Source organism: Laetiporus sulphureus, assembly GCF_001632365.1.
Source record: "Laetiporus sulphureus 93-53 unplaced genomic scaffold LAESUscaffold_20, whole genome shotgun sequence".
In the NCBI taxonomy this organism is placed as follows: domain Eukaryota; kingdom Fungi; phylum Basidiomycota; class Agaricomycetes; order Polyporales; family Laetiporaceae; genus Laetiporus; species Laetiporus sulphureus.
The window spans coordinates 216,818-243,911 of NW_024468529.1; the positions used below are offsets into that span (position 1 = coordinate 216,818).

A 27,094-nucleotide genomic window follows, 5' to 3' on the forward strand; every position below is an offset into this window, starting at 1 on the left:
GACGAAGATATATGTATAGTGAATTTGAGAAGCGGAGGAAATATCTACCAGTCCACTGTACTAGAACGCCACAAAATGTAACCCGCTTTGCAAGAACGTCATTGTATGAGACACTTCGCCCCGGTACGCCTGATCTCTTTCCAATGCCGCGTCTCCGTCTGGGTATGTCGAGTCTCAGCTGCCTTACTAACAGTTTTTCTGCGGCAGTGGGCGACCGTATTGGCACTAGTCGTCGCAACAATGGTGTTAGCAGCTTTTTCACGGCGCTGCAACCCAATAGCCTTGTCCGACACGGCTGTTTTAGTGGAGCTACCGGCAGAACTGGGCCCTGCACGATGATCGCGGGTATCTAGAAGAACGGTCGGTATTTGTTCTCCAACATTTGTGAGGAGAACGCGACTTACGGAGTTCATTGGTACTCTTGGATGCGCGATTCCTGACAGTGTCACCTGCGGATTCTGGCCTCGACCGCTTATCTGTACGACGTTACGAGAAGATGTCAGCTTGCCATTAGCAACCATCCCAATTGAACAATCTTATCGATTCACAGGCAGACAGATTGGGAGCAACGAAAGAAATAGAAAGAAAACTTACAGCGTTGACTGCAGTGCGGTACGTAATTGTCGACGCGTAAGGGCGGCTAATACAAAACAATGATCATGAAATTGAGGACGCGTTAAGGCCGCAGATATACGTACCGGACGTGAAATTGCATCTCTGTAGTAGGCTCTCTCAAAAGTACTGTTCATGCCAGTAGCTGCCGCTCTCTGCGTGATCGGGCCTCCTTCGATCAATCCCAACTTTCGTGTTCTGTCGAAAGGCGGTGGATTTACCGCATCTTCTCTTTGCGCGATTGCAGACCGCACCCTCGGGTTGAAGAGAAGGTTTCCCGTGTTGTGTGGCAGCGGTGGTGGTGGAGGCTGCGTCGCTGCTTTGCGTTTCTTCTTCGGCGGAGCGGAGGGAGTTTTCTGCTGTAGCATTGCCGCCTCCCATGAAGGCATTCGTACGAGGGCGCCTTTGCCATAATTGAAAGGCGAAAGACGCTCCCGCTTCCGTTTTCTATCAGACGAGACCGCGGAACCTCGTGCACTCGTCGCGCCAGTCGATCCCCTGCATAATAATGAGACAAAGCTGACCCAACTTCTAAAACCGGCCAAAGCTTACAAGAGGTGCTTCACGGTGTGCGGCGGGTCATCTGCAATAACTATAACCTTGCGAAGTTTCCCTGCACTATCATGCTCTTCGATTTCCCTGCCATAGTCAGACAGATTTCGGCTGTGCTTGCGAGTCAATGCAGGCAATCTGAGCTGAAATTGTAGACTAGAGGTAGTAGCTGACTGTGAGCTCATGGTAGTGTCTCCGCAAGTGTAGTGATGGGTGACACAGTGGTGGAAATGAGGTGGGTCCAGCACCACAGAGGTACGCTTTATCTAGAGACGGAGGCATTCTAAGCGAGCTGAGGTTCAGCCCTGAGTTTTTTAGACTTACGTACTTTGATTATCAAATTTGCTGATCACCCAGGATCAGTCGCTCTTATTGTTTCCTTAACGAGCGCGTATGACTCTCCCTGAGAAGACAAGACGGGTACATCTTTGACCACGAGGCACAGTAGAAGGATGATAGTAGTATCAAACGGCATCGGCTATCAACTTCGCAGTCAGCCGGTCTGATTCTGTTCAAGTGTGAGTGCAGGATGAAACCACGCCATCGGTATATGAAGTAGAAGCATGCAGCATAAGTACATGACACCAGACACGAGGCCTTCAGGATTGAGATTAATAGCCTCCACTCATCCATATTAAACAGTGACAGGTAGGGGAATAAGGTAACAGGTGACTACCAGTCGCCTGCTCTTCTGCTGTGCACTTCGTGGACACCCTGACAGTCGCACGCTAACATTGCATCCGTTAAGAAGTCGAAGGATTATGTATTCAGGACCTGTCGTCCTATGACCGACCGACGTTCTTTCGCAGCAGCGATACATCGTGCTAGAACGTCCTGGTTCCCAATAAGACCAAGGCCTATCTGGGTGACCGAGATCAGCCCGCCATTCTCCTCTACAGTAACGGAGATGGTAGTGTCTAACAAGGGCTCTTCGAAAGATGTTGGATCTGCAAGGACATGGGTTCTAATACACGTTAAAGAATGAGACTCAACACAACCGAGCGTAACATATTTATACGCACGAATCAAAGAGCCCGAACGACATCGATACCGGCAGGCCGTGGACTGATAGCGGTATCCGTTCTTTTCGCGAACAGACAGTGCGGTCGGTCTCTGGATTGTAGGTCGCCTTTGGCAAGGTGGCTGTCGAAATGCATAAACAATGCGAACGGGGTTTTCATGCCAAAGACAAGCAGCTCGTGGACGTACTGTTTCTCAGAGCAGCCACCACAGCTAACAGGGCCGCATCGAAGGCGTTTCCGTCATAGTTGATACAAGTTGCATCGACATATAATACCCATACTACTTTTCCAGGCTCAATGCAAAGTGATTTAGTCGAAATGACTCCCGAGCTGCTGCAAATGAGCAAGGAACAGCGACCCTGGGGAATGAAATAGGACATACGCGACCAAAATATCGTTCAGCCTGTTGGAGAGCACCTGTGCTTCCTCCGTAGGAGGCCCAGGCTTGAATTTTGGGGAACAGATAGCCGGGAGGTCCAAATTAGGTACTAGTTTTGGAGGAGCTCTGTCAATGGGCCTCTCGAGGGGAATCGATTACGCTCACCAAGAAAACCATCTTCGGGACTATCCAGCTCAGGCTCCGCAATCTCAAGCTTCACTCCACAAACGATGGTCGTATCGCCTAGGCGAACAAGTGCAGAACCATCCGCAGTGGAAATCGAGCCTAAGAGATACAGTCAAGAATTCATCCGTATGAGAGTCTGCATCAGAAGGGCCATGTTCACGGACCTACATTCAACGAGACATCTCGCCACTCATCAAGTTCACGTCCGTCAGGTCGGACCTTTTCTGCCAGAAAGCGCTCCAGATAGACCTTGGGATGAAGCCTCTGGAATGTGGACGCGCGGAGGGCATCTTGCTCTGCCTTTGAAGCGGCAGAGGACGTCGTCGCATCCGCCGTTGCCATTCAGAATAGTGTGATCTCAATAAACAAAGCCAAGGTTTTCGATAGTTGGTGAAAGTGTAAACACAAGTGCGACAACGGCGTGGACTGAACGCGAGTAGGAACCCGAAACGCGGTGAACAACAGTTGATACGATAAGCGCTCGCGCCCGAAGTTGCAGACGGTCACTCTGACTGCGGCATTGGAGACAGGAAACATTGGCTATGCTTGTACATACAGTGATTACGACCACAACCTAATGTACTGTACGTCGTATAAGAGCATCGTCGCATGTTGTACATAGGACTAATTGATTACAGCATCAATACTCGATAGTTCTGCACAAGAATCTACATGGACCCCTTGGAGTGCTTGTGCTTCACGTACGCCTCGATCATGCTCATCATGTTGCCGACCCGCGTCTCATCTGGCAGCCACTCGCCATTGTTCACGCATAGCACCTTCATACGCTCCGCGTAGTCAAGATCAGGCAGCAGCTTGGGTGTGATGAGGAAGTACTGCCCGCTATCGGCCTTGCAGGTTACTTCGACGAGGGAGTTGTGAATTGCGCGCTCGGCGCGTTGATCCATACCCTGTAGTACATTTAAGGTTAATCTATCATCTCTCAGCGCCCGCCGAGGAAGCAACGGACCTGATTTATCTCATCGACGAGAGAGAATGGCGCGCGAGCCTCCTCCGTCAAGCTCATCAAGTACAAGATCGTCGTGAGCGAACGTTCCTACAGTAAGCGCGATCAACTCGTTGCCACATGAAGCACGAAAAGGACCTATAGAACGTACACCTCCTGATTGTCGCTCTCCCGTCAGAAGCTGCAGCTTCTCCTCATCACGGAACTTGACGAGGATGTCTATCGCCCACTTGTCATAGTCTTCGTGCTCGCTGATTCTCACCTCACCGGCGCACCCAAGGCCTGCAAGCGCCCGTCAGCATCCGGTGATACCGATGCATCGCGCATACTCACGGTCGAACGCCGCCGAGAATTTCTTGCCGATGCTGGAAACGAGCGCCTCGAGAGCAGGTTGCCAGTGATCCTAAGAGGAATTAAGTGATGTGCGAAAAACGTAGAGCATCATTCGGAGACGCACCCTGGCTGTTTTGATAGCTCGCTCGATCCTCCCGGCTTTCCTCTCTCGTTCCTCGATCGTCTTAGTTAGGGTCTCGATCTGAGGAGTTCATCGTCATTCCAATCGACCGTTGCACCAACAAGATAGGGACGCACCTCAGCTTGGCGCCTTCGGTATTGCTCGACGACCCCTGCGTTCGTATGCATGTTCATGTCAAGCTGCGCACGCTTCTCTTCTAAATCCGCTAACACTTGCTCTGACTTCTTCTCTCTGGCCTCTCCGCGCTATAACGTGTTGATGGTGAGGACGGATCGCGGTAGATACAGGAATACGAACCTCTTCTATCTCCTTGAATCGTTCGCGAAGCTCATCGTCGACGGATTCAAGCTTCGCCTTGCTGAGGGCCAGCTTGGCCTTGGACTCTTGTTTGGCTTCTGCGTATTTTTTGTTCACTGTTCAAAATCAGCTCAGTTTCACTGCGAACTGATTTAGAAGGATGCATACCCTCTTGATACTCGGCGAGGGCTCTTTGTTGTTCTTCCTCCTTCTCCTTATAGAGGTCTTCGAGGTATTGCTTGTTTGCGGCAAGCTGAGCTTGCTGCAGGCCGAGCCTCGTCGCCTCCTCTTGCTCCTTAATTGCAGCCTTGACCAGTTTCTTCATCGAGATGTCAAATCGGTGGATCAGAGAACACGAGAGTCAACCATACCACATAATCCTTCACGATACTCGCGCGCTGTCTGGCTAATGATACGAGCTCGGTTTTTAACTGTGCTCGTTGCTTGTCGACAGGAGGCTGTATGCGAAGCTGCTGAAGCCGTTTTTGCTCACGGTCTGAAACACAATCACTAACAAGTCAGAAAATAATGCGATCTGCATACCAATCTGAAGCTGCAAGCTCGTCAATCGCTTCGTCACCTTATCCACAGCCTCCTTCCGTTCGATGACCGTTTGCTGTGAAGAAAGTCAGGAGCATGCGTGCAAGCGTAATTCAGACACAACGAACAAGCTCAGCCTTCACTTTCCTATCTTCGTTGCGTATCGCCGCCTCTGCCTCGGCAAGAGCCTCCACAGCCTGCTTGCATGCCGCAAGCTGTTCCCGAGAGTCAGCAAGGGTCATCTCATACCCACGCTTCACATTCTGGTCGACTGACGATACCAAACGACATTAACAATGGCCATACTGCTTTGCCATATGACTTACTCGCTTCTGACACCAGATTTCTAGCTTGCGAGATGGTTCTCGTAGTGTTTTGCGGAAGGCGCTTGCCGTACTTCGAGCGGCTGACATTGTTGTAGACGGTCCCAACAATATAGCTAGCGCCGCCACCTTCACCACGAGGACCAATACGCGATACCAGCTCCATTGCGCGGGTTGGATCGACGCCTTGCGAATTCAGAGCGATAGCCTATCACGCGGGGAAGAGAGTGAGATGACGCTACTAGCCATGGAGACTACAGAGGTGGTGCAACTTACAGTGCGATGTAGCATCAAGTTCGCCTTTAGGAACCACTTGAGTCCCTCGGGGCAGTTGACGTAGTCAATTGCATAACCATCAAAACCCAGCCCACGCATCTGTCATCATATCGTGAGAAGAGCTCATGATGTGGAGATGATGCTTACCTCTTCTTGAGTCATCGGCGGAGGTGGCACTCGACCATCGTCAACTTTGAACCAAGTATGAATACGTGCCCGGCGACCGATCGCGTCAGGGGTATCAATCAGCATCCGGTTCAGCAGCGAATAGTCCTCTTCGCATTGTGCGACGAACGTCTGAGAGCACAAAATATCAATTCAATCTCACGAACACAAAAGAAATGAGACTACCTTCAAGGCACTGGACGAGAAACACCCCTCGACTGCGTGCACGAAATTGCTGTTCGGAACTGTAAGACACAACATCGGAGGCTCAAACACCTCCATCTTGAATTTATGGCGATTGTCCCTCAACCAGTGAACGGCATCGGCACAATCACGGTCCCATCTTGTCAATGCCTCGAACTTTCTATGTGAGGCATCCTCCAGCTGCTTCAAGCTATGTGAACGAATGAGCGCACTATTCGGTGTGATTAAATGACACGAACTCACTTCCGTAACTGCAAATCGATAGTCGCTTTGATTTTGGACTCCTCTGCGACGTTGTCCTTCTGCTTCCCTTGCAGTTCGAGCAGTTCATTGTTCAGGTTTGCACGCTCCGCCGAGACACGTTTCTGAGATGATTCAAGCCATCCAGCAAAGTTATTCAGCTGTCAAGACGACATAAGGATATGCTCACGCGTTCTCGCTCAATTTCATTCAAGTCCTCCGTCTCCGGTGGATTGGCGAGCTCCTGTTGATGGTCCCCGATCGACTTCTCCAACTTGTGGATTTCCCGGAGGCGATTCTTCTCTGCAGTTTTGAGGTTTTCTAACTGGTTCTTTAGATCCTCTGACGTTTGCTCCTAAGGTCGCATGGATCACTCGTTGTTAAGATGCCCTATACAGGATCACATACCATCTTTTCATTATCTTGTGCCTTTCGGGAAATCAAATCAAACTTCTGTCTAGTCGAGGTCTTCTTCCGTTCCCGTTGTTTGCTACACTTCTCAATCTCACGTTCAAGAGTCCTATGCGGCAATGAGCAAGTCGGACAGCAGCATATAGAGACGGACTAACCCCTTGTGTGTTAAGATCGGCGCATTCCTCTTCTGAAGCGTCATGACATGTTCATGGAGTTTGCGTTGCTGCTCCTTCAATGTCCCGTACCTCTCTTTGGCCTCCACATACTCTCTGAACGGCAGTATGAGCTCCAACAGTTCGATCTGCTTCACCGTCAGGCCTACCCACGGTTACGGTAATGTGGCACGTACGTCACGCTCAATCTGACGACGTTCCTCAAAACGCTTGACCTCACGTTCGAGGTTGGCGTTCCGCTCCTCCATCGTTTTCAGATGGTCGTGATCCGCCGTGAGAAGCTGTAATGGACGCATCAGTGGAATATTTAAGAAACGAGGATGTTGAGGCTTATACCTCTTGGATGCTCTTCAGCTCTTTACCTGAGCCGATAAGAGTGTCATGCCATGCCGTCAGGTTAGCATTGCCCGCGGCACGTTGAGTCTCCCTCAGGAGTTGCTGGGGAGTCATCTGGGCGAACTCGGAGACCTTGTCCTGAGGAAGGAAGGTGCTACAGTGGATCGCTACTTTGACCACACGCACGCAACAGATACCATGACTGGGACCTACCAGAGGTTGCTTATTTGCACATTCAACTCCGCCATGCGGTTATTGATCTCGCGTCCCGTAGCAGATTGACCGTTCAAAGTGAACGTCGAGCTCTTCGTCCTGGCATTCAGACTGCGTCTGATAACGAGGTTGGGTTTGCCCTTTGGGCCCTTCAGCTCAATCTCGATATATCCGGAGTCCGTGCCTATCTTGACAAACGAGTTCAATTCGGACGCGCGGCCCAAAACCTGTATGATCAACAGTGAATTTCCGCTCCCCTGTCTGAGATTGAGATGCGAAGTGGCTCACGCTGGGAGGAAAGTTCAAGCCAAGGCAGATCGCGCATGCTATTGTGCTCTTCCCGGTACCGTTAGGGCCGAAGATCATGTTCAGGTACGGGCCAGGCTTGAACTCCACAAAATCATACGTTACAAAGTTCTTGAGCTGAACGCGGACGATAGATCCTGGAATGAAGCTATAGGATCATACAACCGTCAGGATGCAGCTTATGGGAGATAAAAGGAGCTCACCCATCGACATCCCGTGGCAGCGTCTGTCCTCGGGGTTTCCCCTGCTTCTCCGCCTTGAGCTGCGAATCCGCTGGACGCGAATCGCCGTTGGCGTTGAGTCGGACGCGCTTTTTCCCCTTAGGGGACGCGTTTTCTCGTTCTTCCCCTTCCTCCTCGTCATCCTGCGCATCGTCCTCATCGTTCTCCAACTCGTCTTCCTGCTCCTCCTCCTCAAACTCCTCAGGCTCCTTCTCATTCTCCTGCTCCTCTATCTCGACGCGCCGCCGCATCGGCTCCTTGCCCTTCGACAGCTTCTTCTGGTTCATCTTCTCCGCTTTGACCCTAGTGCGTACGCCGGTGTTCTCCTTCTGTGAGTCGTCGCTAACAGGCGAGGCCACCTTGCGAGCCATAGCGGGCATGCGTGCCTCAAGACTCAAGAGACTAGAGTGCACGCGGTGATTGCAGGTCACGAGCGGGACGCGTCGGTTAGCGCGCCCCCTTGTTCAGGGCCAGTCGGTTGTTACCCGGGCAACAAAATATTTATTACTTCAGTGGTTAACCAGCGCTTGTAAGTTTCAAGCGCCCAATGGTATCAGGTTGACTCGAATCGTACATGCTGCCCAAGCCGGTCAAGATGGCATCCAGGAAACTCAGTGAGGTCTCTCCATGTGGCATGTAACACAGGCACTGATGTCGCCACCCAGAATTCGTGACCGGCAACGCGAACAAGCTCAGGGAAGTCCGCGCGATCCTCGCCCAGTCCGGCGTCGAGATCGACTCGCAAGACCTCGATAGCGAGTACACACCTCCATTATCCTTTCGATTAAGACTGATCTCTGACCATCGCACCTCCCCTTTTATCAATTCATAGTCCCAGAAATACAGGGAACGACACGTGAAGTCGCCACGGCAAAATGCCGCCGCGCCGCTGAACTGTTAGGAGGGCCATGCATCACCGAGGACACCGCTCTGTGCTTTGAAGCATTGAACGGTCTTCCAGGGCCATACATCAAGTATTTTCTTAAGGAGCTCGGTCACGATGGTCCGTCCACTCCACAAGTCGACTCATAGTCCGTCTGCCTCATCCGTGCATGCACCCTCCAGGTTTGAACAAACTGCTCGTGGGCTTCCCGACCACAGCTGCTTGGGCGCTCTGCACCTTTGCATACAGCGCAGGGCCAGGCTCGGAGCCCATCCTATTCGAAGGCCGGACGGACGGCCACGTCGTCACTGCTCGCGGAGACGGCAAGTTCGGTTGGGACCCTATCTTCGAGCCGAACGGCACAGGTCAGACGTGCGTCTCTCGTGATGTGGTCGTGAGCAGTGGAGTCCACAATTGACATGCTTATGCAGATACGCTGAGATGACGCCGGAGAAGAAGAACTCACTATCGCATCGATATCGGGCGCTGTCGAAGTTGCAGGAGTACCTGAGCACTCTGAAAGAATAGAGTCTGATTGGTGGCTAGTAATACAATATCACTGGCACAGAAGAGCTGAGAAGACAACCTGGAAATGAATATCACGACTTCTACGATCGACAGGTTCACAATCTTGATTTCGACCCTTGCTTGTCTGACGATTTCGGTGCTCGTGCTGCGAACGGTGCAATTGTATGCACAGCGGAGACCAGCAAACGCTTTGTCTTCTTATCATATACCTATGGGTAGCATCCATTAGGTTGATGCCGGTGCTAAAACAACCAATACAACGCGTCACCTCAGATCGTGCGGCAGTGATGCCTCCACGCAGCGATAGCGAAGTGCCCACTATTTTCAACTCCGTGCCACTGCAACGGATGTCAGTCCTGTATGATTACTGGCAACCTAGAAATCTATCTTACAGTGGTGCGGCAGAGTGCCATACAAGGTTCATAGCCATCGATACTCCCGTCGCGTCTATGCCGGTAACGAGGGAAAGAATTAATAAAGGAGAGAAGGTGCCTCTGTTATCCATGCATCACGCTCCGCTCTAGCTTGTGAAGGGAGCACACGTACACATCAAGCAGATGAGCCGAGCAACCCCCAGCCAGCGTCTTATGAACGTTCAGCATTTCTATGTTTTAGGACAATTGTGGCGTCACTTGATACCCCTGGTCAATACACAACCGCGTACCTTCTTTCACCTTGATCTCCATTACAGACTGCACTTCCAGTGGCATCTTCCTCAGCTCCTCTACTGGCACATCTTCTCCCACCAGTTCCGTATGATCGCCCATGCCGACGGTCCTGACGGCGACCTCCGTGAGCTTCAAGTCGCTCAGCTCCGAGCGTCCAAAGATCTTGCTGCCAGGATAGTTCCCGATGTGCCACGCCATGATCCTCTGAGCGAGGTCCTTCTTCTCTAACGAGATGTTGCCTTTGACTGAGGAGGGGTCATTGTTCGGCGGAGGCGCAGGAGGGAGCTTGTGCGCTTTGGCGAGGAAGTCCATCGCAGGAGGCGCAGGTTAAGACACGTGTGAAAGGTGGCAGCTATATATCATTGCCAGCACCGAATGGAGCAGGTTTCGTCTGGCCTGATATTTGGGATGGGAGTCGACTGTGATGGAAACCCAGCAGGCGTGTTTTCCCCAGAAGGCACGAGACTCCGGAGGAAAGTGTTCTGCAGGGATCCTGATTCGCCCATGTGGACAACAGAAAAGCACTCTCACACGATATCGAGCTTGCGGCGCCGGGTAAGTGAGCGTCCCCCACATTATTCTCTGATCTCATCTTCGTCTACAAGCGCTGCCAGCGTCGGTAAGAATGAGAGCGCTGCCTCGAGAAATAGATGCATATGGGGGCAGTGCAGCAAGGAAAGCTCGTGTCGACATATTGTCTGGCCTGATGGCAGGATGTTGAAGGCCACAATTCGTCGCGTACAGCCTCAAACTTCCTCAACCCTATCAGCTGCTCTTCAATATTCAAGTCTGGGAAGGTGTTGACCGGGGTTATTGGGCGTCTAGATCAGATTGCGCGGGGATATTAGACGCTCGTAGTCTCGTGCCATCGCCTGCATGCCAACACTCTTTCAATGCTCCCTCAGCAGCATCCCGGAATTTGTTATATTGAAAAATGTCCACACGTGTCTTCAAACCATCAAAAGTTTGCCATAGCTTTCTAAAATCGGCGCTTCACCCATACGTCCGAGTCTTGCGCAGGTAGATCTGCAAGACTCTTGCTGATCCTCGAGCGAAATTACCACCCGGCAATGCCGCAAGATAATGTTTGGGACGGTGAGTGCCGCGTGATACGTACTTGCGTCTTGTTCTGTTGACAAAGCAAGGCTTGATTATGTGTTTATTCTTAGCCACACCTGATTACTCGAAGGACAGTCCCGATCGTAATGTAGCTCATTCAGGGCGCGGAACGCGGATACAAGCCTCTCAGTGGCTGTCATACCCGAGAAGTGTATCCGCATCCCTCATGCACTCATCCATCCGTGTCTTCCGTCCTCCGCTGCCCGTATCCGATGGCTCAGCATATAGCCCTACGAGCACGTCCACGAACCCCATCGACCAACATAAGTTGCACACGATTCGCATTGCTCCTCTCCATTCTTCCGCCTTCCCTCCCGTTCTTACATTGCGCTCGCCATGGTTCAATTTAGCGCCATCTTGCCTGACTTCACGGGCGAAATCGTGAGGTCTGCCGTATTCCACCTGCGCCTCACCGAGAAGCTTGGTTCTGGCGCCTACGGTGTCGTCTATTCTGCGCTTGACCTCAACTCTCCTTCGGAGCGTCCAACCACATACGCGGTCAAGTGTCTCCTGAGACACACTGAGGACTCGGAATACCGCCGTTACCAGAGACGAGAGGTCTTGCTACACCGGAAGGCGTCAGCCCACCCACATGTCATCAAAATCCATCAAGTCATCGAGGACGAGCATTACATCTTCGTCGTCCTCAACTTCTGCCAAGGAGGAGACTTGTTCTCTGCCATCGCCGAGCGCAAAGTATTCGAAGGAAACGATGCGCTCGTCAAGAAGGCATTCCTTCAGCTCATCGATGCCGTTCACGCCTGCCACGACGTTGGAATCTCTCACCGCGATTTGAAAACAGAGAACATCTTGTGCTCTGAGGACGGCGAGGAGATTTTTCTGAGCGACTTCGGACTAGCGACGAGGTCCAAGGTCAGCATGTCACATGGCTGCGGTAGCTCATACTATATGAGTCCAGGTCGGTATTCACAACCTCATCATACGCGCCAGACTGATTTCAACATTTTCATGCAGAATGTATTGGGGACGATACGGAGCATCAACCATTCCTCAACCCTGTTTCTGACATCTGGTCCCTGGGTATCATCCTCATCAATATGATCACTGGCCACAATCCTTGGCACATCGCCTCGATGGATAATGATAACGGGTTTGCGCGATACACCCGCGAGGGAAACACCTACTTGCTCCGCAACCTTCCCATCTCCCCCGCCGTCGCCGACATCCTGGGCCGCATCCTCGCACCTGCAGAGTACCGCATCACCCTGCGTGAGCTCCGCAAGGCCATCCTCGCAGTGGACACATTCTTCCGCGATCCTGATGTCAAGGTTACCGTCGGCTCTGTGTCTGCGCCGGCATCTCTGTTCAGCCTGTCCACGCGCCCCATCAGCTGCAGCACTTGTTCCAGCGGTTTCGTCCATATACTCCCGCTTCCCTCGGACTTTGCACCTCGGTCCTCAAGGCCCGACGATGACGGCGTCGGGCCACTCCTCGACATCCCTTCTCCTGTCCGCGCAGGCCGCACAGACTCGACGATGGTGCACGTCCCTTCCTTGGTGCCGAGCCTCTCGAGTGGCTCCTCTCGATCCGAGAGCGCCAGCCCAATCACTCCCGAGCATCTCGCCATCGTGCTCTCCACATCTATTCCCGAGCTACAGCTCGATATGCCACAACTCTCCGATCCCGTGTCTTCCTTTGCGAGCGTCGCTGCAGAAAATGGCGCGGCGGTCTCATGGTCATCGCTGGCGATGAAGAAAAGGAAGCTGCCGCGGTCGTGGCAGAGGATTAAGGGTGCTGTACAGAGGATCAGGGTCATGGTTTAAGAGTGGTCGCTGCGCAGACTGTCCAAGGTGCTGGTCATCGACGACAGCGGGAAGTCAAATCTGTTGTATCAATAATCATAATCATGTACCAATAATGCTTCACTCCTATGTGAACAATCAGCTGCACGGAACCTTCGCTCGCTCGAATGGCTAATAACATATAACACTCTGTGAGATGAAGAGCTGTGTTACTTGCAAGTTTGAATATATCCACCATTTCAGCTTGTCCATGAGCAAAGTTGAATTTAGAACGTCGAGCATTCACTCTTCCTCACGGCTGTCAATTGACAATGTGGGACTGTAATGCTGTGAAAAAACGCTATTGTCATTCTACTACCCTATGTACATGTCTTAATCCCGATAGACAGCTACAAACACGCTTATCCAACTGTTTGTGACTCCTATTGACCACCTCTAATCTGCTTTACAGAACGGACAGCATTTTACTACGATAGAGCACAACTTGCTCGGAAGGGAATGTAATACGAGGGCAACCGAGGAGCATCTGAATTATCAGTAAGACATTAATACCAATGTAGACGGTCGCCAAATGAATGTACATGTCAATCAAGTATGCAATACATCCTCCATGAACAGTTTTATATCCGCTGAGCATGTCTGAACCCCTTTTAGCACTTCATTTCCCAGTCTCACAAATGCCTACCTTCTTTGACCACGATCTCGAAGACCACTCGCACATGCAGTGTTCCATCTTCTGAGCGCTCGAACGGACTCAACTCCTTCGCGCTCAAGGACAAACTCGCCCGTGTGTTTTCCCTCGTGCTTCGGGAGGGCAACTTCGCGGATACAGTTGTCACGAGCTGTGGAGAAACATTGCCGTCTGCATCGTGCAGGATTTGTGACCAGAACTGAATGCGCGCGTCAAATGTCATCCTTCGAGTGAGAAACGAACGAGGGACAATAGTGAACATGGGCTCGATGCCTTTATACAACGACTACAGGCTTCTTCACGAGCGTAGATGCTCGATTCACGGTGGGAGCTTGGGGAAATGCTTACGATGGAGGATCAGGACAAGAATACTGTTGGAAAGAGCCTGTTATCAGCACCTCCGATGGGGACGCACTCAACAGGGAAGTTCCCGGAAATGGAGCGGACGAGTACGGAAGAGTAAAAATATTATATACACGCACCTATCGTAGTTACTGCCCCAGTCATTCGTGCACTTCACCGGCTTCTCACTCCTTGCACCCACGAGACAGGAAAGTGACGGCTGGCTAGCACTAGAGGCCACACCTCATTTTCCTCGAAATGCACGCTGGCTGCGAATGAGCATAAAGGTATGCCTCATGCAGCAGGTACTCCGGATGCAGCATGCCGTGCTACTGGTGAGCAATATGGACGTAATATCATCCATTCGGATTCGGCAGAGCGGCAACCTCCCTGGATTGGACCAAACACTCACCCGACCATGAAGGATATTGCACAGAACTGTCGTTAACGGTAAAATCAGTTTTATGCCTGTTGTGGTTGCCGGACGACAGGAGAGATAATACCATCAGCGAAAACACGTTCAGAGGTGCATGGCTAGGTGCCATAAGTCTCAGCTGATAGCAGCACAGAAGCGTTTTTGAGCTCTCAGCTCCGCCCAGAGTCCTTGATAAACCGGTCTTGCATATGTAGTAATCATGTGCGCAATTGAACTTTGTTGTCGTGTGACATAATCAGTCCGAACTTCACGGCGTGGAGGTTGTGAGAGGTATTCACCACAGATGAAACTGTTCTATGCTGCCCTTTCATCTGTAAAGGATACCCTTCTACCATGGATCCAGGGTCGCAGCGCCCGGCCGAAACGACCATCGTCCCGGGGGGTAACATTCCGCTTGATGAAGTCGAAATGAGGAGGCGATAATTCTTCTTGAGCACCGTTTGATTTGGATTTGTGTGTCAGCATATCTCTCAATTAATGCCGCTGTCACAAACTTCTGCTATACATACATATCTCGAACTTACCTAGATCCAGTACTATCGAATGATGCGCACCGTGCTTCGAGATCGATGGTCAGTCGCAATAGTGATATACCCGGGCAGAGTCAGCCAGGGAAGGACAGATTTTAACGTCAACATCACACAAGCCGCGAACCTAATGACAAGGCGATAGCCCCTTATGAGAGAATTGAGTTCTATAACCTGGCAAACTTGATTGCGTCCCTGGATGGCTTCATTTTCGTGTGAATGCCAGAGGCCACGAGACGACGGTCTGTCATATCCCAGATCTGTCATTCTTGATTCAGATGATGCCCAAGGACCACGAACTGAAGAGCATGGTTACCTCAGTCTCTGCAATCGCGATCCTACTGCCGACGGACGTTGTGGTACTGATGATTTGCAGCTTCGCACCTCTACATCATTCAATGCGCCGGTCCAGATATGCATGACATGAGACACACAGTGGAGCACCGGCAAAGTACGTTGTATTCAGAGCTTGAGAAACGTATGCCACATTGCCATTCGTGACGATGCCCAACAGGCTCAATGCCACAGAAGAGCACCTGCCACGGACTCCAGTCAAGTCCGAAGACAACAGTATATTAACGACGTACACGTCAACCAAAAACGCGATACATCCTCCATGCATCATATCAAATGCATTGAGCATATCTATCTCATTTTTGTAAATCCGGTTTATAACTGACATGGAACACCGACCATTATTGACAGTCAATTCGAAAACTACTCGCGTTTGCTGCTTCCCATCTTGCGGGCGGTCGAAAATTGTCAGTTCAATTGCCTTCAGGTTCGTTATAACGGTGTCGGCGAAATCACCCTCCCGAGTGAACGCCGGCAGTAAGCGCATGAGCTTCTCCTTTGCGTCCGGAGAGAGATTAGTATTCTGCACACTTTCGACGCCCTCTCTCCAAAATCGGGCCCGTGCGCTGGTACTCATGCTGCAAAAGAGCTCGCGACCGCCAGCGATGTGCGAGGGTGATAGAGTCGATCCCCGCTCGGACCGCATGATGAGCACGAGATTAAATTCACCGTGGGAACCCCACATAGTCAGGTCCTCTCGGTCATATCCATTGCAGTCTACTAGAATGTATGCAACAGTCCTGTACTCTCCATCCTACAAGTGCACTGTGGTGGCTGTGAGGCGACTATACGCCCCTAGCAGGATACATCGTTTGGAACGAACCACTCGATGGTAAACAACGCTACAACTTCAGCGCTAGAGTAGTCGGCCTCATCTTTGTATGAACACCAGATGCTATTAGACGGCGATTTGTCACGTTCCAGATCTGCAGAGCGTTCATGTCAGTGATCATGTTGCGAAAGAAACTATGCTAGTTACCTGACTACGAGCTGTCTCTGTCCGCTTGCCAGCGGCCGTCGTCTCGCTGATGATACGCAAACGAGCTCCCCTGTAAGCAAGCTATGAATCTCGATTGCGGGAAGTGAGGCAGAGACCGGACATACCGTGGAGCTCCGGCATGATATGTTGTGCTGAGAGCTTGAGAGACAGACTCGATGTTTCCGTCGGTCACAATTCCCAGAAGGCTCAGAGCAAGCGTAGAACACCTGAGGTGCATCGTTAGTATAGATTTGGGGCGCGATACACTGCATGCAGTTGCGTACATATCAATGAGGTATGCAGCGCACCCTCCGTGCATCATGTCATACGCGTTGGCCATATCTGCATTTCGTCAATGTTACGGTCTATGACGGGCTTGTGAACGAAGACACTCGCCTTTCTTTACCGTTATCTCGCATACCACCCGCGCCTGAGTCTTCCCATCTTCCGGCCGTTCGAACACTGTCAACTCGGTGATCTTCAGGTTCATTATCACCGAGTCGGCAAAGTCATCCTTCCTCGTGAACTCCGGAAGCACGCGGGCGAACCTATCCTTCACGTCTCGAGACAAATTGCCTCCTGCATTGTCGACGTTATCCTTCCAGAACTGTAAGCGCGATTCAGAAGCCATCGTCAGAGTTGAAGGGAAACAACGGAGATGTCGGAGAAAACAGGATTGCAAAGTTCGAACATGATTTATGCGAAATCCAGGATCCCAAGACAAAAGAGATGCACGCCCATGGGTGATGGTGGGGGTTGTGAGTGCGCGCTTGTCATCAGCCTCGCATAAGCTCAGCGACTGGCTGCCACCACGAGGATTGCCAAAGTAAGCGTTCATTCGCATTCGTCTTCTCAGCAGCAGCCACCCGCGTTCCTTCAGTCTCCCAGTCTCACCTCTCTCTTTCATCCGTTTCATTCTATCTATCAGCCAAGATGATGATCAAGGTGAAGGTAAGTTGGCGTCGTGAACTCATTAGCTGGATTTGTCGGTCCTCACTGGTCCGGATAATTGCAGACGCTTACTGGCAAGGAGGTAAGTTGAGCAATCTTGCATGGCAACAGGCCGCCTCCGGTTGCGCGGTGTTCACATATATGATGCGCATATTGCGCTATAGATTGAGCTCGATATCGACCCCGATGATAAAGTGCGTGTCAAGCCTCGACCCGGTCGTGCAGAGTTCTGACTGCTCGAATGCGCAGATCACGCGCATCAAGGAGAAAGTCGAGGAGCAGTCTGGTGTTCCACCACCGCAGCAGCGTCTGATTTTTGCTGGGAGACAACTGTACGTTGTTCATCGTATTTATCACTGTTACGAGACGCTGAGTGGCGCGCCACGTCTGTCGATCCTTGACATCCATCTACCTTCTCTCCACGCAGGGTGGATGAAAAGACAGCGAAGGAGGTTAACATCACAGCGGGAACGGTCCTGCACCTGGTATTAGCTCTTCGTGGTGGCTGTTAAGCCTACTAGGATTCCCGCCTGGTTCGAATCCGGGGCGTAGATAACGAGAAAGAAGAGACCATGACAATCGTCAGCTGTATTCCTCATGTCATACCTTGCTAGAATTGTGCCATAATCGCAATCGCAATGCTTTCCGTTTGCTTATTTTATGTACATGAACCATGCATCAGCGTCAGATGCGCTCATCTCGAGTACGCTGAACTCTGAACGTGCTCATACTATATAAAAGATCTGCTTCGATTCGGACCCAACCAGCAAGCGTACAAAGATCAAGCAGAACGTGGATATATTGGAGATCTCAGTCATACCGGCCTCTCCTCCTCGGTGGACTCCTCGACCGCGATGATGCGCGTCGCCCTCCTCTGTCACGGTCCCCGTAGAGGTCCCGCCTGATGGGTGGGGGCGAGTCTCGGCGCGGCGGTGGCACACGCCTGTCTACGTCTCTCCCAGAAAAGTCGCCTCCACGCCCTCCGCGTCCACCGCGAGGGACAGACGGGGCAGGATTGGAGTCTCCTCGCCAGTGTCCTCCCCCGCGGCCCAATCCTCCAGGTGGACCAGGCACAGGCGCGAGTCCTCCTCCCCACCCACCATCCGCACGGCTGCCGTTCTTCCACCCATTGGCCGCCCCAGCACCCGCCCCAGGTCCCGCTGTTCCCTTGATAGCCAGCTCGCCGCCCGGGCCAACAGCTACTGTTGCGTTCTTTGGAAGGTGCACAGCGACGCAGAGATAGTCGCCAGGGACAAATCGCAGCTCGTCAAGCGTGCGCTCATCGTTTCCCGGAGGGATGTCCTCGTCGACGAGAAGGCGAGCTGCTGGCGCGTCGAGCGAACCAGGTTCGCCAAGGATGTCTCGTGAGTAGACCACGCCGAGCTCTTTCTGTGTGACACGACCCCGTGTCGCGCTGTCAGCATACAGTGCGCGGAAGGAATAGCGGGCGAGGGGATGGCGGATCTCTGGAAGGGCAGGTGCGGTGGCGCGCAGGGTCGTCAGGACTTCGCGCAAGGTGGCATCCTTCCTAGAGGTCAATGGGGTATATTAGTGTGCATGTTCATATTGTATCAGCGGCTTTCACCCACCAGGTAAAAATCTGCTGCTCATCGGCAATTGGTAATGTCCCCTCCTCGAATTGTGGGAGGCGATGGAAGCTGCCAATTTTGATGAATGTGCGGACGAGGAACGGCGCAGTCTAAGACGAAGTTCAACGTGTGATTGCGATAATCAAGTTTATTGCCGCTCACTTTTTCTCTATCAATAATGGGGCGTCCTGCGGGTGTGGTTTCCTCCATGTCCTCTAAAGTTCGGTTCGTCCGCGTCGAAGTGTTAGTGACCGTTGGTCGATGGTTAGGCGCCAGAAAGCTGGGAGGAATGTGCTTATGTAATGCTCCAAGTATTGTGGCCGCCAGTCACTGTTGCGAGCTGTACCCTGCGGTCCCTTCCTGGCTAGCTTGATGCTACAATACCCTTATGACACAATTGTATCAAATAACAGAAAGCGCAGGCGCGATGAAGACGTGGAGTCTGGGCCAAGCCGTGCCTTCGCAAACAAGCAAAGCAAGGCAGAGATGGAGGACGTTGAGCCGGGGACCGTTCAGCCCAAGATGGTTCTCCGAATAGTTACGGACAGCGAGGCCCTTCATCAGATGCAAACTGTCGTCAACGAGCCCAAAGATGCAATCAAAGGGTCCGCTTCTGGCTCTGACGCAGACTCCCTCTTTGATGACACGTCGCCGGCCGCTGCTCATGCTGTCCGGAATCCAACTCATGATGTTCGCGACCGGCATGGCATTCCTTCATATGCTAAGGCTTCTACGACTAATACGCCTATTTCATCAATCGCAGCGACTATGTCACCTGCGCGACGTACTGGACCACCCATTCAAGGCCTCTATTTCGATCCGACCCTCCGTCTACCAGACGGGCTTGCGGAGGAAGTTATGTGGACCTGCATACGTACCTATTTCCAACGCAGCACCGCAGACCAGGTGATGCTTTTCGAGCGTGCTTGTTCCTCGTCCAGCAGCGGCCTACCTCCCATCCTCACCTCTCTCCTCGCATCGCTATCCGAGCTCCTCCTCCCGGTACTCTCGCCAGAGAAGCACGCCCTGCTTTTCCCACCAGCGCCAACACTATTCGCGCGCCAGGCCATACTGAACTTGTACTGGCCTGGAGACGGCATCACTGCCCATGTCGATCTACTGGACCGTTATGGCGATGGCATAATTTGCGTGAGCTTAGGCTCGGGCTGTGTGATGCAGTTCGCGAAGGTCAAAGATGGTTTCCGAGGCGACGAGCCTGCGTCTCAGAGGTTACTTGATGATGATGCCCAGGAGAGCGATGCCTGCGGCGTGTATCTCCCACCCGGCAGTGTCATCGTCTTCTCGGAAGAGGCGCGGTACGAATGGACCCATGGGATACCCAGACGCATGGAAGATCTGGTCGAGTCCGAGGATATGCATGCGCCTCCAAGGAGGATTTCTAGAGAGCTCAGGCTCAGCGTTACTTTTCGCTGGTTGTTGCCAGGCGCAGATGTGGTTGGTGGGCCTGAGCATCGTGAAAAGCCCTTAGTCTAATGACATGGATCCCCGACTCTGGTCGCTAATTCGTCACATTGTTCGGGTATACGAGAGTATAAGATTCTATCCGTTTTCCGAATAAGTAAGTATGCCATCACTTTTGGTTATCTGGTCGCTTACACGGTATATTGGTTGTCGGGTATCACTTAAGGTCCCAATATATACAGTCTCACAATCAACAGACCACCCATCAAGAAATTTTTGTACGCCGTTATCTCAGTCATCCCTTTGCGCGACGCCGACTCGTTTGTTGCCTTGATCGACTGCAACAAATTGTCAGTGAAGTTTATGAGGTTTTCTGTGATTGCACTCACAGACGATGTATAGCGACTTTAAAAACACGTCACCGAAGATGTCGTATCTGAGGTCTCCACGACTCTGAATGCCGCCGAACGTATATCCTTGGCCGGCATCACTATATCCAAAGTCCACTTCATTCAGCTGCAACACCGCGTCATTTAGCTGCACTCTACAGAGAGGATCGGGGGCCTGTGCATACCCTATACATCGTATGCCCAATGGCGAAGTAGATCTCGGGGAGCCGAGCGTGGTTAGGGTAGATCCAACCACCTCGGTGGTTGCTGTATTGCGCGCCATCTATGGAATGGTAGATTCGCTCCACGACATCGTCGTGCACAAGACAGAGCGTGGTGCCAGTATCGAGTATGGCCGAGTTGTCCTGGTGCCTGTTGTGTGATCTGCCGTTGAGCATCCAAGCGGCCGACGCCACCTGCCAGAATCCCAATTGGCTTGACGGAAGAAGAGGATCAATAGAGAAGACCGGGCATATGGAGAGGACCTTACGTGGTGATATGATGGTACACAATGGGATGACGCGTCACAGTCTCGTCGATGAAACCTAGGATTCGGAAATGTCGCCTCGTCAGGCTTCAGGCCTCACTTTAAAGGCATGGTGCACAGACGATTGCTTACCAAACGAATAGAAGCTTTGCTCAGATCCGTGGCCAAGCTTGACTGTGAAGACCGGCTGCGTATCTGCGTATGAGCGATCGGATTGACACTCCAGGAACCTGAGGACTTGCTAGATCAATCAACTTGTTCTGTATCATGTTTTCCATGGGAGTAGCAACTCGGCGAGGCTTCACGGTATTGATCGTCGGCCATGCCAATCCTAAAAGACCATCGTTGCCGCCGTCGGACAAGAAACTGGAGCTGAGTTCCTTCGCGACCTCCAATGCCTGGCCATGGATGTGCACGCCGGCGACTCTTACGTGATCGGTATAGACATCTCCCGACGCAGAAGAACCGTCGCCATACGATATCTCCCAGGTCCCATCAGCCTTTCGTGCTGTGGCGGAGCGGTGGGGATGATACACTCGGTGTTGCTGGCGGTACTTCAGTGCGCCCGCAATCTCGGAGCTAGACGGTTCCGCGCCAGGGTGAACCGGTTCCTGAAGCATGTGACCAGGCATGTAACTCACCTCCAGACCCACATGTCGGACGAGCCGGTGTCGAAATCTAACATCAGCGTGATGGGAGGCATCCCGATGCTCACGGGTACAACATATTCCGTACTGTCGGACCATCCGATCAGATATTCCGGAACCGTCGTGTGCAACCGAGTTTTAACGGACTCACTCTGGGGGGACGAGGGTTGCAAGTGCACATTCGAACGGTCAGCGATCTCGAAGTCGCCCAGAAGCGCCCACAAGGTATATCGCACCGTTCTGGATGGACTCAGCAGGAACTTCATGGTCCGTGCTACGATCGAGCATCCCTCTCACTTTTACGACGACATTGTTTCTGAAGGCGAATCCGCCATATTTACCGGCCTCGAAACCATATCTTTTTGCTGCGCGCGCATACGCTGCATAGAATGAAGGGCGGAAGCCTTGGCGGTAACGGTCTGGGCGGGAGAGATGGTGCAGTCGCTGCTCGGCCATGGGCGAGGGTTCTTCGATGTGCGCGTTGGCTTCGGCTCTGGAGTGGAAGCAGCCCATGGGAATGAGTTATAAGGATAGCTCCCTGGCTGAAGGTGGCAATCGTATAAGCATTCGCGCCGCACTGTTCCGCAAAGTGTGCGCGTTACGCTCAAAGTGGCTCAAAGCTATTTGTAGCACAGCGCCTAGTAAGGGATATCCACCAATGTAGTCGTCCGGCAGGTCAAGACACAGTTGATGTTGCTGCAGAGCAAGAAGAGAGTGGAACAAGTGCCACTGTTGGGCGGAGTGCCATCGGTGCGATACTGACGTACCCACGCTCGAGCAAAGAAAGCAAGCTGTGATCTATATCCAGGACTTGTATGGCCCACGTGATATGTGTCATAAAGAAGGCTGTGAAGATGCAAAGTCGCTTTAAGTCCCGGCGAGCGCGGCCGCGCAGACGGCGGTGCAACACGGATTGCAAAGCGCTAGTACTGTGGTCTCATGTCGAAAAGAAAAGACAGTTGCTGCGGTCGACGACTGGCTTCAGAAGGAAACCGACGTTCAGGACGCACGTTCAGGGTGCTGGTAAATACTCCGTACAAGCACCGGAAGAACCTGAGAGACGGTGACAGCGCTCTGCGTTCGGCCTTCCTGAATGTTGACATCGAACTTTGCTAAGTATTTTTCATGCGGCAAGTACCGTCGCAAGAATACAATACAGCTTCCATGTTTCATGGAGAGATGCGGGAAGAAATTGGAACTTGATGGAATTGCGTCGATGCCGCAAGCCGTCCGCATATGCTGCGGCGGAAGCACCACGGCCTACTACTGAGCCCTACTCCCCTTTTGATGCACCGCGTCCGCTTGAAATAAAACTTCAGTACCTGTTCCCTGTCAGCAGCCAACTGCTCTTGCATGCTGTGGGCTTAAGATCACCTCATGATCTTTTTTCGTAACAGTAGAAATGAGGGGGCGCGTGGCGAAAAGGTGTATGTCACGTGCGAATTGTGTTCTGTGGCCAATCAAGCTTGGTATTTCCGAACAAGCGCTGAAGGCTTGAAGATTGGCCGCCTGTTAGTAGGCCCGTCCTACACAAAGACCGACCTCATTGTCCCGCTATAGTCTGGCTCGGAGGTTTATACTAGCATAATGCTGCTACAGGGACGTGTCTATTTCCACCCACTTTCGCTCAGATAATGCGTTGTTTGATTGGGTTTCGCACTTATGCTCTTTTCCCTGATGACAACCCATATGCGCTCAAAGTCGACACATTTCCTTCGGGCCTCAGAAAGCATTCTCTTCCCGACACCTTGAACACGTGAAGGAATCATCGCATGTAGCGTTGACGCTATCCAGACTATGAGTCTGTCCTTCGTGTATACTTCGCCGTGATGCTACTCGGACGAATCTACTGCAAGAACACCGGCTGTGATCAGCTGACTCGGGCTTCAAGTACGGTTCACACCACGGCAACATCCTCCTTTCGCTTTGTTCTTCCGTCGAGGTTCTGGCTCCTTTTCTAAGTTTCGGACGGTGCCATTGTGTGCCTCGACGGCTGCGTTCTCTGAGTCAGCTCGGCAGCCTGAGGACGGGAAGGTGATGCTCGGAAACAATCTGTCGACCGCGATACATGCAATCATGTGTGCAGCAATACAGACACGATGATGGTCCCTTGCGATCACCAACGTGCCTGGGCATTCCGGCCAACCCCATGACGAGACTTCTCTATCGGATGCCCTGGGGCCTTCATACGTTTTGCTAGGTAATTGTCATACAAGCTATCGGAGTTGAACTGAATGGGTGTCGATGCATAGATGTTATGGCAATTTGACATCTCAATGGTGTCCATCCTGAGCACCTTGCTATCAAATGCCACTGCAACGCCGCACAGAAGCCAAAAGAATAAGCAGGCACGCATCATCTCGGGCGATTGATCACCGAATTCTTGGAATCATCACGGCTTACAAATTCTCCAGAATCAACGTTAAAGTAAGGTTTCTCCATATACAGCAATGTGGCCTGACGATCGCCCATCAAAGTTTCTACACTCATATCCCGTCGCCGGCTTACCTCCAAGGCGTACCTGGTTTTATCACGTCGCCCATTCTCCATAGCTCCGCTGTCGACGTGCTTGTTTGTCAGCTCCGAGACCGGCGTGGTCTCGAATGCCCCTTTGTGCTGCCGGTCAATCACTTCTCCGTTTCTTGCGATGGCATCTTTTTCTCGAACGTCTTGTCAGAAAACTCTACCGTGTTGCGCGCACAACGTCCGGAGACAATCGGCGGCCGCCCCTCTGTCTGTTTGACTGGCATGGCTTACACATCGACTTCATTCCTCCGTTACAGCCATTCAGTAAGACCGGACATGAATTGCATTACCGCACTTTGTTGGCCTAACATACCGGTGCTGTCCCGACCGTCATGCATCTAATGCGATTGGCCGCTATGCGTCGAAGCAGACCCTACCCAGACCGACTTTCCAGACATCAGGCGAAGCTGAGATTGTGAGAGCATTCCCATCTGTCCTGGCCTTCCTGCCGTGCTTCCAGCCGAATGACGGGAGATGCGCTCAAGAAGACTTCCAGGCGTATCGGTACCGAACGTATTGCTGGCGACACTGTTAATGCAATTCGGTATTTCACGGAGAGTCACCGACGTTGGCCCATACTCCGGATATATAACAGCTGTCATAGCATGGTGGGGGCACCAACGGTCTCACCGTGCCAGCCATTTGTTGTGCCCACTCATTGACAACCGCATACCATGCAGTTGATTACGATAATCTCCCTCTTCTCAATGCTTTCTCTCCTCCTATACGGGAGCGTCACTTCTCTCTCAATCAAGCGACAAATCATCAACGAATACGCCGGGTCGATAGTCGCACCTGCTAATTATACTGGCATTGCGCCCGGAGCGGCGTTCGATTTCGACTACGATTCGGTCAACGTGTGTGAGTCCGGGTACGAGCCCATCACGGTATGGCTACTCGAGCAGGCACCCTCCGTCGACGCTATGGCATCCGACGGAACGTTCGAGGATGGCACATACCTATATCGCTTCGGCGAGTGGCTCATTCCGAACTTCGGTACGTCTAGGGATGTATCAAGAGGATATCATGAGCTAAATTGTCTCTGCATTGCCCCAGGTCTTCCTGCACAGCAGGATCCGCCACCGCCGCCCGACAATCTTACAATGCCCGACTTTTCCTCTGCCGCCTTAGGCTCTTATATCTTCACAAACGCCACGTTCTACCTGACTATCGTGGAGACATATGAGAACTGCCCCGTAAGCATCCACGTCCGATGGGATAGACAACTATTAATCCGCCGTCCAGGGATACATTCCGTATGAATACGGCGTTACTGCGAACGTGATCGTCTATAACGCTACTACAAGCTTCTGATCGCTTTCATTACTTCGCGAGAAAATGTTGCACATGGGTCGGCAATTCTAGCTTACTTATAGGATAAGTGATCGAGTATTTCCTCGGACAGTTCAGTGCGAACGGTTAGCTATGCTGTATTCTTTGTCTACTAGTGAGTGCCAGGCAATGACAATTGATTGGGCCCTTTAAGGTGCGCTTTGCGGATGGTAACATTAAGTCCTTAGTTTTTCAGGATGGGGTCAGAAATGCCGACTTGAGCATGGCAGCGATGCCTAAACCACGTGCATGCACCTTCAGCTTACTAGGCCTATACTCAAACTCGCGCAAGTGGGTAAACCTCCCCCCCCAAGGACGCGTTGGCCACGTGATCGCGGTCTTGGTGGCGACTCGGAAAAGATAGTTATATTAACCGCAGACCATGAAATTGTAACGAAATACTGTCTTTGGCCATAATTAGGGCAACATCGTTGCAAAAGAGTACTGCGGTGTCAGAATTTGTCCGTGTTCATCCTGCTTCGAGGCGGAAGATGTCGTGCACCGCTGGCTTCACGCATATAATGCTCAAAAATGGTCAAGGACTGCTTATCCGGCCAGAGCTCGGCATCAAGACTACTAGGGCGTGTTATTTTCTGGAGTACAATAACGACACGATGACAAGTTGGCCAGCAGCGAACGATGAAGATACCGATAAACCGAAACTCGATGTCTGTTATATGCTCTTTGTGCTTATGTCTTATCAAATATGGCTACGCATCGCAGGGATCGTCGGGATTGACATCGCGCATAGATCGACCGATGAAATTGCAGTCAGAGGTTCGGTTTGCCGGCCATGACTATAGGTGAGCCTGCATGCTCTACCGAATCAGAAACAATCTCTGACGAAGCCGAAACTTACCATACAATCGCTATACAGCGTCTTACTGAGTAGCATCGCATGTTTCTGACACAATCAGGAAGTGCGGATCGGAATGCATTCGAAGGGACTCGGCTCAAGCACTAGCACTGCACGTTTTCCGCAACGTGTTTGGATTGTACTGGAGCATTATCATGGACGATGGCGCTCTAGTAAGTTCTCGTCCTCATGGTCCGCCTAAGTCTATACCGGCTACGGCTACCGTTTCGCCTTCACTCAGTTCTTGCTAGCACAATGCTCATGCGGAAAGCATCTACATAGGTGTCATTATGCTGTGGCGATCCGCTCTCGATCCGCTCTTGGATTATGGATCTCAATGTTCGCCACGGAGAGAATGCCTTCCTCATTGCAAGATGCGAACGCTTGGCTAGATGTGGTTGGCGTGCCCGGCTCGGATTCGTTCCACGGGCTCTTCTAGGCGATATAATCACAGACCCAGTCAAGGTTTGAATCCATTGCCATCGACAAGTCTGTGCTGCGGCGCCTAGATGCATTCCGCAATACATATCAGAGTGAAACGCTTCCCGATTAGCGACGCAGCTAGTGCGCTGAGCAAATCTGGCCGCGCGGAGGCACGCGATGCTGCTCAGATCATACGAAACCTCGGAATTGTGCGTCATAATCTGTGAGTGCTATGAATAGCGCCACTGTGCCTTCAAGGTGTAACTGGTTTCATGATGCCG

The 27,094-nt window shown here is 51.9% G+C and overlaps 17 protein-coding genes across 17 annotated transcripts; 8 read left to right on the forward strand and 9 right to left on the reverse strand.

Moving 5' to 3' along the window:
- Nucleotides 1-2: 2 nt before the first annotated feature.
- LAESUDRAFT_725925 (uncharacterized protein) lies at nucleotides 3-726 on the forward strand. Its single transcript, XM_040908918.1, has 3 exons — nucleotides 3-123; nucleotides 208-360; nucleotides 444-726. Exons 1-2 carry the CDS (start codon nucleotides 12-14, stop codon nucleotides 351-353), a joined length of 258 nt encoding a protein of 85 aa, XP_040764219.1. The 5' UTR covers nucleotides 3-11; the 3' UTR covers nucleotides 354-360; nucleotides 444-726.
- LAESUDRAFT_180383 (uncharacterized protein) lies at nucleotides 233-1,679 on the reverse strand. The gene is made up of 5 exons (XM_040901471.1): nucleotides 1,493-1,679; nucleotides 1,165-1,430; nucleotides 699-1,110; nucleotides 405-640; nucleotides 233-349 (listed from the first exon to the last, which is right to left on the reverse strand). The coding sequence occupies exons 2-4, from the start codon at nucleotides 1,347-1,349 to the stop codon at nucleotides 545-547; spliced, it is 693 nt and encodes a 230-aa protein (XP_040764220.1). The 5' UTR covers nucleotides 1,350-1,430; nucleotides 1,493-1,679; the 3' UTR covers nucleotides 233-349; nucleotides 405-544.
- Nucleotides 1,680-1,687: 8 nt separating this feature from the next.
- On the reverse strand, nucleotides 1,688-3,206 carry LAESUDRAFT_725926 (ribosomal protein S5 domain 2-like protein). Its single transcript, XM_040908919.1, has 6 exons — nucleotides 2,916-3,206; nucleotides 2,731-2,850; nucleotides 2,569-2,674; nucleotides 2,374-2,516; nucleotides 2,187-2,307; nucleotides 1,688-2,128 (listed from the first exon to the last, which is right to left on the reverse strand). The coding sequence occupies exons 1-6, from the start codon at nucleotides 3,091-3,093 to the stop codon at nucleotides 1,924-1,926; spliced, it is 873 nt and encodes a 290-aa protein (XP_040764221.1). The 5' UTR covers nucleotides 3,094-3,206; the 3' UTR covers nucleotides 1,688-1,923.
- Nucleotides 3,207-3,265: 59 nt separating this feature from the next.
- Nucleotides 3,266-8,319, reverse strand: LAESUDRAFT_749992 (P-loop containing nucleoside triphosphate hydrolase protein). Its single transcript, XM_040911589.1, has 24 exons — nucleotides 7,884-8,319; nucleotides 7,663-7,828; nucleotides 7,375-7,601; nucleotides 7,162-7,315; nucleotides 7,002-7,106; nucleotides 6,808-6,953; nucleotides 6,647-6,758; nucleotides 6,429-6,593; nucleotides 6,242-6,363; nucleotides 5,981-6,188; nucleotides 5,777-5,926; nucleotides 5,630-5,728; nucleotides 5,357-5,561; nucleotides 5,159-5,301; nucleotides 5,034-5,106; nucleotides 4,862-4,986; nucleotides 4,659-4,809; nucleotides 4,491-4,606; nucleotides 4,310-4,438; nucleotides 4,176-4,253; nucleotides 4,052-4,121; nucleotides 3,870-4,000; nucleotides 3,722-3,808; nucleotides 3,266-3,662 (listed from the first exon to the last, which is right to left on the reverse strand). The coding sequence occupies exons 1-24, from the start codon at nucleotides 8,279-8,281 to the stop codon at nucleotides 3,420-3,422; spliced, it is 3,603 nt and encodes a 1,200-aa protein (XP_040764222.1). The 5' UTR covers nucleotides 8,282-8,319; the 3' UTR covers nucleotides 3,266-3,419.
- Nucleotides 8,320-8,496: 177 nt separating this feature from the next.
- LAESUDRAFT_736893 (Maf/Ham1) lies at nucleotides 8,497-9,312 on the forward strand (the record flags this gene model as incomplete). The annotated part of the gene is made up of 5 exons (XM_040910732.1): nucleotides 8,497-8,515; nucleotides 8,567-8,628; nucleotides 8,748-8,904; nucleotides 8,967-9,156; nucleotides 9,216-9,312. The coding sequence occupies 5 exons, from the start codon at nucleotides 8,497-8,499 to the stop codon at nucleotides 9,310-9,312; spliced, it is 525 nt and encodes a 174-aa protein (XP_040764223.1).
- An 81-nt stretch (nucleotides 9,313-9,393) lies between these two features.
- Nucleotides 9,394-10,611, reverse strand: LAESUDRAFT_180420 (uncharacterized protein). Its single transcript, XM_040901472.1, has 5 exons — nucleotides 9,977-10,611; nucleotides 9,859-9,916; nucleotides 9,705-9,806; nucleotides 9,581-9,650; nucleotides 9,394-9,521 (listed from the first exon to the last, which is right to left on the reverse strand). Exons 1-5 carry the CDS (start codon nucleotides 10,290-10,292, stop codon nucleotides 9,408-9,410), a joined length of 660 nt encoding a protein of 219 aa, XP_040764224.1. The 5' UTR covers nucleotides 10,293-10,611; the 3' UTR covers nucleotides 9,394-9,407.
- Nucleotides 10,612-11,316: 705 nt separating this feature from the next.
- On the forward strand, nucleotides 11,317-12,900 carry LAESUDRAFT_180506 (Pkinase-domain-containing protein). The gene is made up of 2 exons (XM_040901473.1): nucleotides 11,317-12,018; nucleotides 12,075-12,900. The coding sequence occupies exons 1-2, from the start codon at nucleotides 11,436-11,438 to the stop codon at nucleotides 12,881-12,883; spliced, it is 1,392 nt and encodes a 463-aa protein (XP_040764225.1). The 5' UTR covers nucleotides 11,317-11,435; the 3' UTR covers nucleotides 12,884-12,900.
- A 323-nt stretch (nucleotides 12,901-13,223) lies between these two features.
- LAESUDRAFT_725933 (uncharacterized protein) lies at nucleotides 13,224-13,967 on the reverse strand. The gene is made up of 2 exons (XM_040908920.1): nucleotides 13,548-13,967; nucleotides 13,224-13,501 (listed from the first exon to the last, which is right to left on the reverse strand). Exons 1-2 carry the CDS (start codon nucleotides 13,774-13,776, stop codon nucleotides 13,308-13,310), a joined length of 423 nt encoding a protein of 140 aa, XP_040764226.1. The 5' UTR covers nucleotides 13,777-13,967; the 3' UTR covers nucleotides 13,224-13,307.
- A 1,058-nt stretch (nucleotides 13,968-15,025) lies between these two features.
- LAESUDRAFT_653521 (uncharacterized protein) lies at nucleotides 15,026-15,699 on the reverse strand (the record flags this gene model as incomplete). The annotated part of the gene is made up of 5 exons (XM_040904428.1): nucleotides 15,026-15,118; nucleotides 15,175-15,244; nucleotides 15,293-15,394; nucleotides 15,446-15,503; nucleotides 15,552-15,699. The coding sequence occupies 5 exons, from the start codon at nucleotides 15,697-15,699 to the stop codon at nucleotides 15,026-15,028; spliced, it is 471 nt and encodes a 156-aa protein (XP_040764227.1).
- Nucleotides 15,700-15,864: 165 nt separating this feature from the next.
- Nucleotides 15,865-16,951, reverse strand: LAESUDRAFT_725935 (uncharacterized protein). The gene is made up of 5 exons (XM_040908921.1): nucleotides 16,588-16,951; nucleotides 16,476-16,533; nucleotides 16,317-16,418; nucleotides 16,192-16,261; nucleotides 15,865-16,138 (listed from the first exon to the last, which is right to left on the reverse strand). Exons 1-5 carry the CDS (start codon nucleotides 16,820-16,822, stop codon nucleotides 16,055-16,057), a joined length of 549 nt encoding a protein of 182 aa, XP_040764228.1. The 5' UTR covers nucleotides 16,823-16,951; the 3' UTR covers nucleotides 15,865-16,054.
- Nucleotides 16,952-17,124: 173 nt separating this feature from the next.
- LAESUDRAFT_736895 (ubiquitin) lies at nucleotides 17,125-17,654 on the forward strand (the record flags this gene model as incomplete). Its single annotated transcript, XM_040910733.1, has 5 exons — nucleotides 17,125-17,142; nucleotides 17,207-17,224; nucleotides 17,307-17,336; nucleotides 17,392-17,474; nucleotides 17,570-17,654. The coding sequence occupies 5 exons, from the start codon at nucleotides 17,125-17,127 to the stop codon at nucleotides 17,652-17,654; spliced, it is 234 nt and encodes a 77-aa protein (XP_040764229.1).
- A 298-nt stretch (nucleotides 17,655-17,952) lies between these two features.
- LAESUDRAFT_714233 (uncharacterized protein) lies at nucleotides 17,953-18,941 on the reverse strand (the record flags this gene model as incomplete). Its single annotated transcript, XM_040907054.1, has 3 exons — nucleotides 17,953-18,670; nucleotides 18,732-18,841; nucleotides 18,894-18,941. The coding sequence occupies 3 exons, from the start codon at nucleotides 18,939-18,941 to the stop codon at nucleotides 17,953-17,955; spliced, it is 876 nt and encodes a 291-aa protein (XP_040764230.1).
- A 240-nt stretch (nucleotides 18,942-19,181) lies between these two features.
- On the forward strand, nucleotides 19,182-20,661 carry LAESUDRAFT_725938 (uncharacterized protein). The gene is made up of 3 exons (XM_040908922.1): nucleotides 19,182-20,310; nucleotides 20,380-20,493; nucleotides 20,545-20,661. The coding sequence occupies exon 1, from the start codon at nucleotides 19,218-19,220 to the stop codon at nucleotides 20,223-20,225; it is 1,008 nt and encodes a 335-aa protein (XP_040764231.1). The 5' UTR covers nucleotides 19,182-19,217; the 3' UTR covers nucleotides 20,226-20,310; nucleotides 20,380-20,493; nucleotides 20,545-20,661.
- Nucleotides 20,445-22,132, reverse strand: LAESUDRAFT_653338 (acid protease; the record flags this gene model as incomplete). The annotated part of the gene is made up of 8 exons (XM_040904410.1): nucleotides 20,445-20,491; nucleotides 20,543-20,669; nucleotides 20,728-20,977; nucleotides 21,033-21,087; nucleotides 21,162-21,216; nucleotides 21,260-21,608; nucleotides 21,671-21,822; nucleotides 21,899-22,132. The coding sequence occupies 8 exons, from the start codon at nucleotides 22,130-22,132 to the stop codon at nucleotides 20,445-20,447; spliced, it is 1,269 nt and encodes a 422-aa protein (XP_040764232.1).
- Nucleotides 22,133-23,840: 1,708 nt separating this feature from the next.
- LAESUDRAFT_180699 (uncharacterized protein) lies at nucleotides 23,841-24,710 on the forward strand. The gene is made up of 2 exons (XM_040901474.1): nucleotides 23,841-23,876; nucleotides 23,929-24,710. The coding sequence occupies exon 2, from the start codon at nucleotides 23,984-23,986 to the stop codon at nucleotides 24,542-24,544; it is 561 nt and encodes a 186-aa protein (XP_040764233.1). The 5' UTR covers nucleotides 23,841-23,876; nucleotides 23,929-23,983; the 3' UTR covers nucleotides 24,545-24,710.
- A 199-nt stretch (nucleotides 24,711-24,909) lies between these two features.
- LAESUDRAFT_759322 (uncharacterized protein) lies at nucleotides 24,910-25,516 on the forward strand (the record flags this gene model as incomplete). Its single annotated transcript, XM_040912583.1, has 3 exons — nucleotides 24,910-25,198; nucleotides 25,259-25,398; nucleotides 25,448-25,516. 3 exons carry the CDS (start codon nucleotides 24,910-24,912, stop codon nucleotides 25,514-25,516), a joined length of 498 nt encoding a protein of 165 aa, XP_040764234.1.
- A 544-nt stretch (nucleotides 25,517-26,060) lies between these two features.
- LAESUDRAFT_180754 (uncharacterized protein) lies at nucleotides 26,061-26,382 on the forward strand. The gene has a single exon (XM_040901475.1). It carries the CDS (start codon nucleotides 26,149-26,151, stop codon nucleotides 26,329-26,331), a length of 183 nt encoding a protein of 60 aa, XP_040764235.1. The 5' UTR covers nucleotides 26,061-26,148; the 3' UTR covers nucleotides 26,332-26,382.
- Nucleotides 26,383-27,094: the final 712 nt, after the last annotated feature.